Source organism: Brachyhypopomus gauderio, unplaced genomic scaffold (genome assembly GCF_052324685.1).
Source record: "Brachyhypopomus gauderio isolate BG-103 unplaced genomic scaffold, BGAUD_0.2 sc74, whole genome shotgun sequence".
In the NCBI taxonomy this organism is placed as follows: Eukaryota; Metazoa; Chordata; class Actinopteri; order Gymnotiformes; family Hypopomidae; genus Brachyhypopomus; species Brachyhypopomus gauderio.
In genome coordinates this window covers 960,096-972,943 of record NW_027506895.1, presented here as the reverse complement: position 1 = coordinate 972,943, position 12,848 = coordinate 960,096, and the positions used below count along the sequence as shown (strand labels likewise).

The following is a 12,848-nucleotide window of genomic DNA, read 5'->3' as shown; positions in this document are numbered from 1 at the left end:
TTAAGGGTCTTAAGTTAAGGGTCTTAAGTTAAGGGTCTTAAGTTAAGGGTCTTAAGTTTGTTCACCCTTTCATCTAGTCTCATCTCTCACAAGTGCAGCCTGGTTATGTAAGTTTCATACTAAGTTTCAACATTTTGATTCGATTTTTTCCCGCCCGTTTCCCACAGTTTTTTTTTTTTCCATCTTAAGCGTCATGTTTAAAGTTCAAAAGTTGATAAACACGTCTAACAGAAACCTTTGCTGTCTGTGCCACAACGTTGTTTTCCCTCTTCAAGGCTGTGCTGTCGGGTGTTGGCCACTGTGTAAGATTGTAAGATTGTCTCATATCTGTTGGGGATAAGGGAGTGAATGAAAGAGGGAGTCTGGAGGACAGTCTTGAGTCCCCGCCCCTAAGACCCCGCCCCCTCCCCCCTCGCCCCCGTGAACACTCCTCCGTCTAGCCCTGCTCTCGGGGGAGGGGCCGGAACAGGAAACCGACCTTAACGAGCAGCCAGGAAGAGGAGTGGGGGTACGGACACTCCTTACAAACGCCTCTGCTTGTGTGTGTGTGTGTGTGTGTGTGTGTGTGTGTGTGTGTGTGTGTGGGACCACCTGTTGTTGTCTCAAAGGCTTCACACAAGTTTCCTTGACTGTCTTCTGAGAGTTATTGGACACAGAGTGGTCACTGCATTCTGGTGCAGTTATTAGAAATTAGTTTGCTTGTGTGCTTCTGTGCATATGAGCATTTTAAAAGAATTTAAAAGAAAACATTTTTTGACGAGCGTGCATGTGTGTATTTTTGCTTATTGAGTGTTCTGTAATCTATGACTGTGTGTGTGTGTGTGTGTGTGTGTGTGTGTGTGTGTGTGTGTGTGTGTGTGTGTGTGTGTGTGTGTGTGTGTGCAATGGCAGGATGGAATGGTTCTCATTTCCGTTTGCTAGTGGGTGTGTGGCGGACATGTGTGTAGGCTCTTAGCATGGCCCTGAGCCCAGATCGAGAGACACACACACAATTCAGAGAGCAGGACTAGCCCAGGAAGATACACACACACACACACACACACTTCAGAGAGCAGGACTAGCCCAGGAAGATACACACACGCATACATTTTACAGAGAGCCAAACTGGCCTAAGAAGACAAAGACACACACACACACACACACACACACACAGAGCTGGCTGCTTTTCTCCCAGTGGAGAGAGCAAGTTTGCTTTAGGTTAGTTCAGCAGTAGATGTTCTGTACAGTGAAGGTTCCTTCCTTTATAAACCGTAAGCTCCAGGAGACAGATCCAAGTTGTGGACTACTTGAGCTTTTAACAAAAGTTGCTTCATTTAGTCAACATGACCTCTGACCTCCTGACGGGAAGCCTGAAGCGAAGTCTTTGTTTCCCGCTGAGCCAAAATGCACTTAAACAGCCATATGCTAAGATACAATGAAAGACAAGATTCCATTAGTGTGTGAAGAACTGTGTGTGTTTGCGTGCGTGTTTGTTTCTTTATTTCCCCTTCACCGTGCATGTATTCAAACGACATTTTTTAATGCGGGCTGTAAGAAAAAGGTGTCGGATCTCTAATGGAATTAGCCATCTGTTCAGCCTTCAAAATCTCTTAATGCAGGGACTCATTTGTCTGCTAACGAACTTGCCGTTGTGGAGCACACATCTCTGAGTCTTAAACGAAGACGGCGAGCCTCTCGCTACCGGTGGGAACCGCGTGCAGGACCCCACCCCCGCCCCCCCGGGCACATTAGCCACGCCACCATTCCTCCGCTCTGCATCTCGCCTTTGTGAGACGGAGCGGAACATCTCGCCGATGGATGAATCGCGTGTGCGAGTGTGTACACGTATGTACGCACTGGAACATTTGCCTGCCGCGTGTTTTAAATGGACAGTATTGAAGTTAAAGGAAGCGGGTCTAATATTAATATGTTGTGCTGTCTTCACCGCCGTGATAAAGGGTTGAAAGCGGAAAGGGAAAACATTGCTTACATTTCTTAACTAGCAAACAACACTCTGTACGTTATTGATTATGAGTGATGATGATGATGATGAAGAATGAGTGATAGTACAAGAGACATCAGCACATTTCTGCTGCTGTGATTCGTGGACTGTCCTGGGTTCTCTCTCTCTCTCTCTCTCACACACACACGCACGTCCAGGTTTTCCTGAACACCTGATGACCTCACCCTCAGGACAGCTGTCTCTGTGTTAATGAGCTGAGGTTTTTGGCCTGTTTCTGTGTGGCAGGCTTAACCCTCCCAGTTGTGTTTGTCTTCCTGGTGGATCCTACCAAGACTAAACCTGATTGGACACCTCAAAAAGACACAAGATCCTAAAGATCTGGTACAGGTCATTAAAGAAGTGTGATTATAAATGAAGGCCAATACCACATTTCTCACCAGTGCAGCCAACACACCCGCACACACACACACACACACACACACACCCGCGCACACACACACGCACACACACACACACACACACCCGCACACACACACACACACACCCGCACACACACACACACACACCCGCACACACACACACACACGCACGCACACACACACACACTCACTCTCTCTCTCTCTCTCTCTCGCACACACACACACACACACCCTACTCCTCCCTTGTCTTGTTGCTTGAGTTAGCTGTAGTGGTCAGTTTGTCCAGACTTGGGTTTGGCTGACAAAACCAGGTCTTTGAGTTTGTGTGTGTGTGTGTGTGTGTGTGTGTGTGTGTGTGTGTGTGTGTGTGTGTGTGTGTGTGTGTGTGTGTGTGTGTGTGTATACGTAGGTGTGTGTACATACATATATGTGCCGGTACATTTGTGTGTGTGTGTGTGTGTATGTACATATATACGTAGGTGTGTGTATAGATATGTGTGTATGACAGTGTGTGAGATTGTTTGTATGTACATATACGTAGGTGTCTGTACGTACATATGTGTCTGTGTGTGTCTCTGAATGTTTGTGTGTTTGTATATACTTATATACAAGGTGTGTGTGTGTGTGTGTACACGAGCACACAGTGAATCCTGGTGTTCTTTATCCAGCTGCTATTTCGATCCACCCCTCTGCCACCACACCCTCAGCCACTAGACGAGTGTAAAATTATACAGCTAACCAGTCAGGCAGTGTATGCCCAAACTGTGTGTGTGTGTGTGTGTGTGTGTGTGAGAGAGAGAGAGAGACTGACTGACCCACTGCTAGGGGTGTTCAGAGAAACATCAAGTGAATGGGAGTGTGTGTGTGTGTGTGTGTGTGTGTGTGTAGTTTGCATGCTTTTAGATTTCACTTTTCCAAGAACAACTGCAGTAAAACTCTTAGAAACCGTAAGATGGTTACTTGGAAACACCTGTTTGGGCCAGAATAGAGGAGGGTAGCTGCTTCATGCATCATCATCTCCACTCAGTGTGGGGGTTAAACATTTCTCCATGTCAGGGTCGCGGTGGCAGCAGGGTGAGAGGAGAAGCCTGGATGTGTGGTGAGCAGGATCCTCATGATACCCTCAGAAGGCTCCAACTCTGAGCTCCTCCAGGAGAGCCGAGCTCCTCACCCCATCACGGGGGCGTGAACCCCACTCCCCGCCGGAGGGATCTCATCTCGGCCACGTGCTCCCACGGTCTCCTTCCTCCCCTCATTACCGGGGGATCACGACCGTGGGTGATGGGCCCGTAAATGGAGATCTTCACTTCACGGTCCAGCTCTGTCTTTGCCGCTCCAGTCCGGTTTACCCGAGGGTCCGTCCCTCCGCCGCGAGGAGAAACCGAGACTCCTAACCTTCTCCGCGCGGGGGAGGTTCTCGCCCACGCGTGGTGGGAGCGTGCTGCGGTTTCCCTGCAGATAAGCGCGGTCTCAGGCGTGGAGGTGCTGGTCCAGCTCGAGATGGGTGACATCGTCCGCAAATAGCCGCCGTGCCACCTCCCGTCCCCTGGCCAGAAGCCTTCCTGTCCTCGGCTACGCCTTACTGTCATGTCCATGAATATCACAAACAGGAGGGGAGACAAGGCCACACCCTTGGCGGAGCCCAACGCCGCCCCACACACACACACACACACACACACACGCACACACACACTCTTGATCTTGGCCAAAAGGCCTGAGAAGCGATAATGCCCACACTGAACAAACTTGATGCCGGAATGCAGACACGGCTCACACTCTGAATAGCGGATGAATGCTCCTGCTTAAGTGGCCTTCACCCCACACTCCTGGAGCTCACAGAACATCTCATGAGGTCATCTGCTTCCTCCAGATCCACAAAAACACATGAACACAGGATTATCAACACAGCCGCGCCCCCTGACACGGCCACGCCCCCTGAGGAGACGGTAAAGAGACGCTCTACCGTGCCTCTGGTCCTTTTTCTCAGAAATGGGTTAGGGTTAAACTAAAGCCACTGGTCCCAGTGTCTGTGAGGTACTGGTGAGGCCTGTCCCACATACAGGCCCTTCAGCAGTTCTGGGCCAGTCTCCTCCACCCCAGGAACCTCTGATGAGCTTTACAACCTCAACCTCTTTTATATGGATTAGGAATATATCCTAATCTGGCAGACGGTGCACAGTAGGCATATAGAGGGAGGTGTAGGAGATTATTAACACGTGAGCTACCAAGCGGCTCATGCGGTATACGAGGTCCCGTGCTCTCCATCTACGTCATCGCAAGACTCGACGCCGAGATGTCAGGAGGTGTGGTGCGCACGGGAGAATGTCGTCAGGCGGTGTACATGTTGCCTAACGCCGCGTGTGTGTGTGTGTTAACAGTCAAATATCTTTCTGTGTCTTTTAAACTTTATTTCCATGTTCATGTGATGTCATGTCACTGTCTGTACTGAGCAGACTTCGGTTGAGTTGAATTGACACTGTTGGGTTTAAATTTGGACTCAAGCCCACATACCACTGAGAAGACAAAGAATTATGTCACGTTACATGAATACGTGAATAAGTATGTCTTAAAGGCACATCGCCTTGTTTAACTGTGTGTGTGTGTGTGTGTGTGTCAGGGCTCTTGCCTAATCTCCGTCAGTGGGATCCACCCCCCCCCTCGGCCCCATTCATCTTTAGGAGGAAAAGCAGGTTCCTCAGTGTATGAAGTAATACATCATGCCCTCTGCCACATTACCACTTGGCATCATCGGTCACATGGTCCTAGAGAGAGTTGCCCAAACACCAAGTCCCAACGCCCACCCCCCCCCACCCCCTAATGCGCTGCACTAACTGGGCCGAGGTGAGCTTGTATTAATAGGGAGTGTGTGGGTTTTGGGGCCGGGCCCTGCCATGTTGCCTGAGCAATAGTGGACCGCTCCCAGCTCTAGTTCCTGTGGGAAACAGTCCGGGGCTTGTCTTAACAGAGCTGTGAGCTAAAACCCGGTCACTGCTCCCTCCCCCTCTCTCTCCCTCTCTCCTTCTCTCTCTCCCTCAGGTGGCCCAGCCTCTAGAGGATCACCCTGCGTTGTTCTCCTGTCATAACGACGTGTGTGTACATTAGCTGTTGTCGCTTTAGTTTGTGTTTGTAACCATCCAGTCATCAGTCATTCCTGCAGTCACCTGCCTTCCCACAGACACTCCCTCTCCTCACCACCTGGTGAACTTGCCCTCTTTGTCAGCCACTTACATCAGCACTTTCTGAACGGGTTTGGGTATCGTTTCACCAGCTGGTTGTTCAGCCGTTTTGTCCGTGTGTCGTGGTGGAATTGCTTCACGAGGGTGTTTTACCTCAGACGAACCTTCACGAGGGTGTTTTACCTCAGACGAACCTTCACGAGGGTGTTTTACCTCAGACGAACCTTCACGAGGGTGTTTTACCTCAGACGAACCTTCACGAGGGTGTTTTACCTCAGACGAACCTTCACGAGGGTGTTTTACCTCAGACGAACCTTCTCTGGTTTCCCCTCCGCTTCTCTCGGATGCTTTAGTCACAACGTCACAACATTTTCACAAGGTTTTCATTTAATTTCATGGTAAATAAAAGCATGGTACATAAAAAAGGTCTTTTGATAACAAAACCCTTTATTGATTTATTCTTGATTTGTTTGTTCGTTATGCTTACAGTTTTCAGGCAGCATGCAGAGAGACAAATGGTATCATTAGGCTGATCAATGTCGGTTTTCACACACGTCTGAAGGTTCCTTTTACAGAACCCTGACCCAGCTCGGCTGTGTTCAGGACACCTCTCCCTGGTCTCACCGGTCCTCCCATGCTCTCTCTTTCTGCGTCCGTCTGGCCTGTGTGAGTCTCGCGTGTTTGTAGATTCAGTGTGCGCCTGGCCTTTGCAAATCTCACGTGTTTTATGCTGCCTTCTTCAGCGTGCGCCTGGCCTGTGTGAATCTCACGTGTTTATGCTGTCTTCTTCAGTGTGCGTCTGGCCTCTGTGAGTCTCACGTGTTTGTGCTGCCTTTTTCAGCATACGCCTGGCCTGTGTGAGTCTCACATGTTTGCACTGATTTAGCGTGTGCCTTGCCTGTACAAATCTCACGTGTTTATGCTGCCTTCTTCAGCGTGCGCCTGGCCTGTGCAAATCTCACGTGTTTATGCTGCCTTCTTCAGCGTGCGCCTGGCCTGTGTGAATCTCACGTGTTTGTGCTGTCTTCTTCAGCGTGCGCCTGGCCTGTGTGAATCTCACGTGTTTGTGCTGTCTTCTTCAGCGTGCGCCTGGCCTGTGTGAATCTCACGTTTTTATGCTGTCTTTTTCAGCGTGCGTCTGGCCTCTGTGAGTCTCACGTGTTTATGCTGTCTTCTTCAGTGTGCGCCTGGCCTGTGTGAATCTCACGTGTCTGTGATGCCTTCTTGAGGGTGCGCCTGGCCTGTGTGAATCTCACGTGTCTGTCTGTGCTGCCTTCTTCAGCATGCGCCTTGGCAGTGGGAAGCAGGAGCACAGGCAGGCCTCACACCAAACCACCCGCTCCTGTTGCTAAGTTACAGCCGAGATGTTTTTTTTTTCCCGCCTATTTTTAGTTTACCGAGAGCAGGATTTTTTTCACCCAAAGATTACATTTTCATTTGGAATAGAACAATTAAAGCCTGGCCTTTCTTGCTGCCCGTGTGGTCTTAATTAGGCGGGGATGTTGAAACACGGCCGGCGGTGTCTTTAACGTTGGGGGTTACGTGTTTCTGAACCTTCCTCTGTGCTAGTCGTTCAGCTTTCTGCTTCTGCGCATCGATCTGTGACATGGCGGCAAGTTTCTGGGAGTCTGTGTTCGACTGGGCGGGACTGGAGGAAAATCAATAATAAAAGTTGTCGGAAATATTTAGTGGAGGATGAAGGAATTTGTTTTTCGGTCATTGTGGATGGAATGATGTCAATACGGCCTTCATGTCAGTATTGACTTGTGTGTGTGAGTGCGTCAGTATTGACTGGTATGGTTCACACACGTGTGATGCAGCCATCACATTATTTTGACACTCACACTTTATTCCACTGTCTCCATAACCCTTCGGATTGGGTCTGTTGGGTCAGTTGTATCTTTATCACATGGTATATAATGGTATAGTTTAATGGTATAGTGCAGCTGTGTGTCAGTAGAAAACTGTGTGTGTGTGTGTGTCAGGTATAGCAGCGTGTTCCCCAGCCTCAACATGGCGGTGAAGCGTAGAGAACAGACTCTGCAGGACTACAAGCGGCTACAGGCCAAGGTGGAGAAATACGAAGAGAAGGAGAAGACCGGACCCATCATGGTCAAACTGCACCAGGTACACACTGCTCCTTCTCCACCCTCAGTCACATCTCCACCCTCAGCTCCTTCTCCACCCTCAGTCACATCTCCACCCTCAGCTCCTTCTCCACCCTCAGCTCCTTCTCCACCCTCAGTCACATCTCCACCCTCAGCTCCTTCTCCACCCTCAGCTCCTTCTCCACCCTCAGCTCCTTCTCCACCCTCAGTCACATCTCCACCCTCAGCTCCTTCTCCACCCTCAGTCACGTCTCCACCCTCAGCTCCTTCTCCACCCTCAGCTCCTTCTCCACCCTCAGCTCCTTCTCCACCCTCAGCTCCTTCTCCACCCTCAGTCATGTCTCCACCCTCAGTCATGTCTCCACCCTCAGTCACGTCTCCACCCTCAGTCACGTCTCCACCCTCAGTCACGTCTCCACCCTCAGCTCCTTCTCCACCCTCAGCTCCTTCTCCACCCTCAATCACGTCTCCACTCTCAGCTCCTTCTCCACCCTCAGTCACGTCTCCACCCTCAGCTCCTTCTCCACCCTCAGCTCCTTCTCCACCCTCAGCTCCTTCTCCACCCTCAGTCACGTCTCCACCCTCAGCTCCTTCTCCACCCTCAGTCACGTCTCCACACTCAGTCACGTCTCCACCCTCAGCTCCTTCTCTACCCTCAATCACGTCTCCACACTCAGCTCCTTCTCCACCCTCAGTCACGTCTCCACCCTCAGCTCCTTCTCCACCCTCAGTCACGTCTCCACCCTCAGCCAGATCTCCACCCTCAGCTCCTTCTCCACCCTCAGCTAGGTCTCCACTCCCAAGGGAATCACATTTCTAAAGTAAACCCAGATAAACCATAACCAGGTTAGCTATAGTGTAGACCAGGGTTTTTCAAACTATGGGTCGCGACCCTAAAATGGGTCGCGAGGCAAAAAAAAAGGGTCGCTAAAAAATAAATGTTAATATATTTAATAAATTATATTTATAGCGCGCGACTGCGCGAACGGCGGAGGCGTTAATACTTGGCGATCGATCGCGATATAATAGTTAAACTCCGTCAACAACTTACGTTCGCCCCCCCCCCCCCCCCCCCCCCCCCCCCCCCCCAGTCAACAACTTACTTTCGCCTTTCGCCACGTTGGTACAGGCGTGTGCAGGTGTGTGGACACATGTTGGTACAGGCGTGTGTGGACACATGTTGGTACAGGCGTGTACAGGTGTGCGGACACATGTTGGTACAGGTATTTGGACACATGTTGGTACAGGCGTGTGCAGGTGTGTGGACACATGTTTGTACAGGCGTGTGCGTGTGTGGACACATGTTGGTACAGGCGTGTGCAGGTGTGTGGACAGATGTTGGTACAGGCGTGTGGACACATGTTGGTGCAGGTGTGTGGACACATGTTGGTACAGGCGTGTGCAGGTGTGTGGACACGTTGGTACAGGCGTGTGCAGGTGTGTGGACACATGTTGATACAGGCGTGTGCAGGTGTGTGGACACATGTTGGTACAGGCGTGTGCAGGTGTGTGGACACATGTTGGTACAGGCGTGTGCAGGTGTGTGGACACATGTTGGTACAGGCGTGTGCCGGTGTGTGGACACATGTTGGTACAGGCGTGTGCAGGTGTGTGGACACATGTTGGTACAGGCGTGTGCAGGTGTGTGGACACATGTTGGTACAGGCGTGTGCCGGTGTGTGGACACATGTTGGTACAGGCGTGTGCCGGTGTGTGGACACATGTTGGTACAGGCGTGTGCAGGTGTGTGGACACATGTTGGTACAGGCGTGTGTGGACACATGTTGGTACAGGCGTGTACAGGTGTGCGGACACATGTTGGTACAGGTATTTGGACACATGTTGGTACAGGCGTGTGCAGGTGTGTGGACACATGTTTGTACAGGCGTGTGCGTGTGTGGACACATGTTGGTACAGGCGTGTGCAGGTGTTTGGACAGATGTTGGTACAGGCGTGTGGACACATGTTGGTGCAGGTGTGTGGACACATGTTGGTACAGGCGTGTGCAGGTGTGTGGACACGTTGGTACAGGCGTGTGCAGGTGTGTGGACACATGTTGATACAGGCGTGTGCAGGTGTGTGGACACATGTTGGTACAGGCGTGTGCAGGTGTGTGGACACATGTTGGTACAGGCGTGTGCCGGTGTGTGGACACATGTTGGTACAGGCGTGTGCCGGTGTGTGGACACATGTTGGTACAGGCGTGTGCAGGTGTGTGGACACATGTTGGTACAGGCGTGTGCAGGTGTGTGGACACATGTTGGTACAGGCGTGTGCAGGTGTGTGGACACATGTTGGTACAGGCGTGTGCAGGTGTGTGGACACATGTTGGTACAGGCGTGTGCAGGTGTGTGGACACATGTTGGTACAGGCGTGTGCAGGTGTGTGGACACATGTTGGTACAGGCGTGTGCCGGTGTGTGGACACATGTTGGTACAGGCGTGTGCCGGTGTGTGGACACATGTTGGTACAGGCGTGTGCCGGTGTGTGGACACATGTTGGTACAGGCGTGTGTGGACACATGTTGGTACAGGCGTGTGTGGACACATGTTGGTGCAGGCGTGTGTGAACACATGTTGGTGCAGGTGTGCGGACACATGTTGGTACAGGTATTTGGACACATGTTGGTACAGGCGTGTGCAGGTGTGAGGACACATGTTGGTACAGGCGTGTGCGTGTGCGGACACATGTTGGTACAGGCGAGCCATAAGTGCGACAGCATACAGGGAGAAAAAGAGTGATCGTACTACAACGGATAAATCATCTATGAATACTGACCTCTACTCTAATACTGAAGTTTATTTACTTAAAGACTTAAAGTTAAAGTTGTTTAAAGTATACTTAAAATACACTTTTTGCACTAGCCTTTTTTGACTTCTAAATGTGAATTCCAGAGTGCACTACTATTATTTTTGTTAATTTATATTAATGTGCAATTATTTATTTCTCTGTTTTAACCTTTTATTTATTTGACATTTGTGAAACAAAATACAATATTCATTTGTTTGTTTATAAAAAAATAATAAAAAGGCTTTAAAACTGAAATGAGCATAGTATCTGACTTTGGTATCGAAAATGGTATCGAATTTCAATATTTTTAAAAGTATCGTATCGAAGTTGTAATTCTTAGTATCGTGACAACCCTAGTTGGTACAGGCGTGTGCGTGTGCGTACACATGTTGGTACAGGCATGTACGTGTGCGGACCCATGTTGGTACGTGCGTGTGCGTGTGTGGACACATGTTGGTACAGGCCTGTCAAAATTGTCAAATTTTTCTGCAAGAAAAGGTGCTGATCAACACGTTGAGGAGTGAGACAGCTCCTTTGTGCAGTAACAATATTGCCAACTGTTGAGAAAACTTCACAGCTTTATACTTGACGCGTCGCGACCGGCGTGAGGGTCCGTGTGGCGAAAACGACGTAATCGCGGTGGCTCCGCACGTGCGCTGTCGCTTCACAAGCTCTTGCACCCCTCGAATTTTGTAACTTCGCACGCGCCGCTTCAGCGCAATGAACAAAGTCATGTTTGCAGGGTTCATACACCTTTAAAAGGTGGAATTCAAGCACTTCGGTTATTTTTTTGGCACGGGGAGAACTTGTAGATAGTTTAATCGCAAATGCCTTCTCTAGTGGAGTTTGTTTGGGTTCTGGCGTTTTTTGAATATCAGGATGGTGTCGCGTTAAGTGATTTCTCAGATTTGTGGTATTCCCACAATATTTCACCTCCATGTTGCACAGTTTACACACGGCTGTGCTTTTATCCAACTCTTCCCTACCATCATGGTTTCTGAATCCAAAATGTAACCATACATCTGCCTTCAGGTTCTTGGGCATTTTTACTCTTGCTGCAGCCATGCTTAACTGATCACCCCAGCCAAGTGCCGGTGCTCGAGAAAAAAGGATGGTCTCGCGAGATAAAACGCGATACAATAAAACGGTACGCATATGTGGGGAAAATTGGCTAATTCTAAAGATCGATCTCAGGTTTCATAAATCGATATCGAATCATTCAAATGAAGATCGATTTGAATCGAAAGATCGATTTTTTAAACACACCCCTAGGCGTGTGCGTGTGAAGGTGTGTGGACCCATGTTGGTACAGGCGTGTGCGTGTGTGGACCCATGTTGGTACAGGCGTGTGTGGACCCATGTTGGTACAGGCGTGTGTGGACCCATGTTGGTACAGGCGAGTGTGGACCCATGTTGGTACAGGCGAGTGTGGACCCATGTTGGTACAGGCGAGTGTGGACCCATGTTGGTACAGGCGTGTGCGTGTGTGGACCCATGTTGGTACAGGCGTGTGCGTGTGTGGACCCATGTTGGTACAGGCGTGTGTGGACCCATGTTGGTACAGGTGTGTGTGGACCCATGTTGGTACAGGCGTGTGTGGACACATGTTGGTACAGGCGTGTGCGGACACATGTTGGTACAGGCCTGTGCGTGTGCGGACCCATGTTGGTACAGGCGTGTGCGAACACATGTTGGTACAGGCGTGTGCGTGTGCGGACACATGTTGGTACAGGCGTGTGCGGACCCATGTTGGTACAGGCGTGTGCGGACCCATGTTGGTACAGGCGTGTGCGTACACATGTTGGTACAGGCGTGTGCGAACCCATGTTGGTACAGGCGTGTGCGGACACATGTTGGTACAGGCGTGTGCGTGTGCGGACACATGTTGGTACAGGCGTGTGCGTGTGTGGACACATGTTGGTACAGGCGTGTGCGGACACATGTTGGTACAGGCGTGTGCGGACACATGTTGGTACAGGCGTGTGCGGACACATGTTGGTACAGGCGTGTGCGGACACATGTTGGTACAGGCGTGTGCGGACACATGTTGGTACAGGCGTGTGTGGACACATGTTGGTACAGGCGTGTGCGGACACATGTTGGTACAGGCGTGTGCGTGTGCGGACACATGTTGGTACAGGCGTGTGCGGACACATGTTGGTACAGGCGTGTGCGGACACATGTTGGTACAGGCGTGTGCGTGTGCGGACACATGTTGGTACAGGCGTGTGCGCTGCAGGCTGTGATGCAGGGAGGCACTCGCAGCGCTGCTCACACGTACATGTGCTGACCGCCCACACACACGCCAAGAGACTGGGCTTCATCAGGGCCATGGAGAGCAGCGCTAAACAAGCAGAGGTGTGTGTGAGTGTGTGTGTGTGTGAGTGTGTACATGCTGTATAGTAACATATGT

At 50.5% G+C, this 12,848-nt stretch overlaps 1 protein-coding gene across 2 annotated transcripts in view; it reads left to right on the top strand.

Moving 5' to 3' along the window:
* bin3 (bridging integrator 3) overlaps positions 1 to 12,848 on the top strand; it is a 42,520-nt gene that overhangs the window by 23,325 nt on the left and 6,347 nt on the right. For both annotated transcript variants that reach the window (XM_076990297.1, XM_076990298.1), the window contains one exon: positions 7,523 to 7,664. In XM_076990297.1, the coding sequence (XP_076846412.1) occupies positions 7,523 to 7,664 (142 nt within the window). The remainder of the gene's footprint in view (positions 1 to 7,522; positions 7,665 to 12,848) is intronic.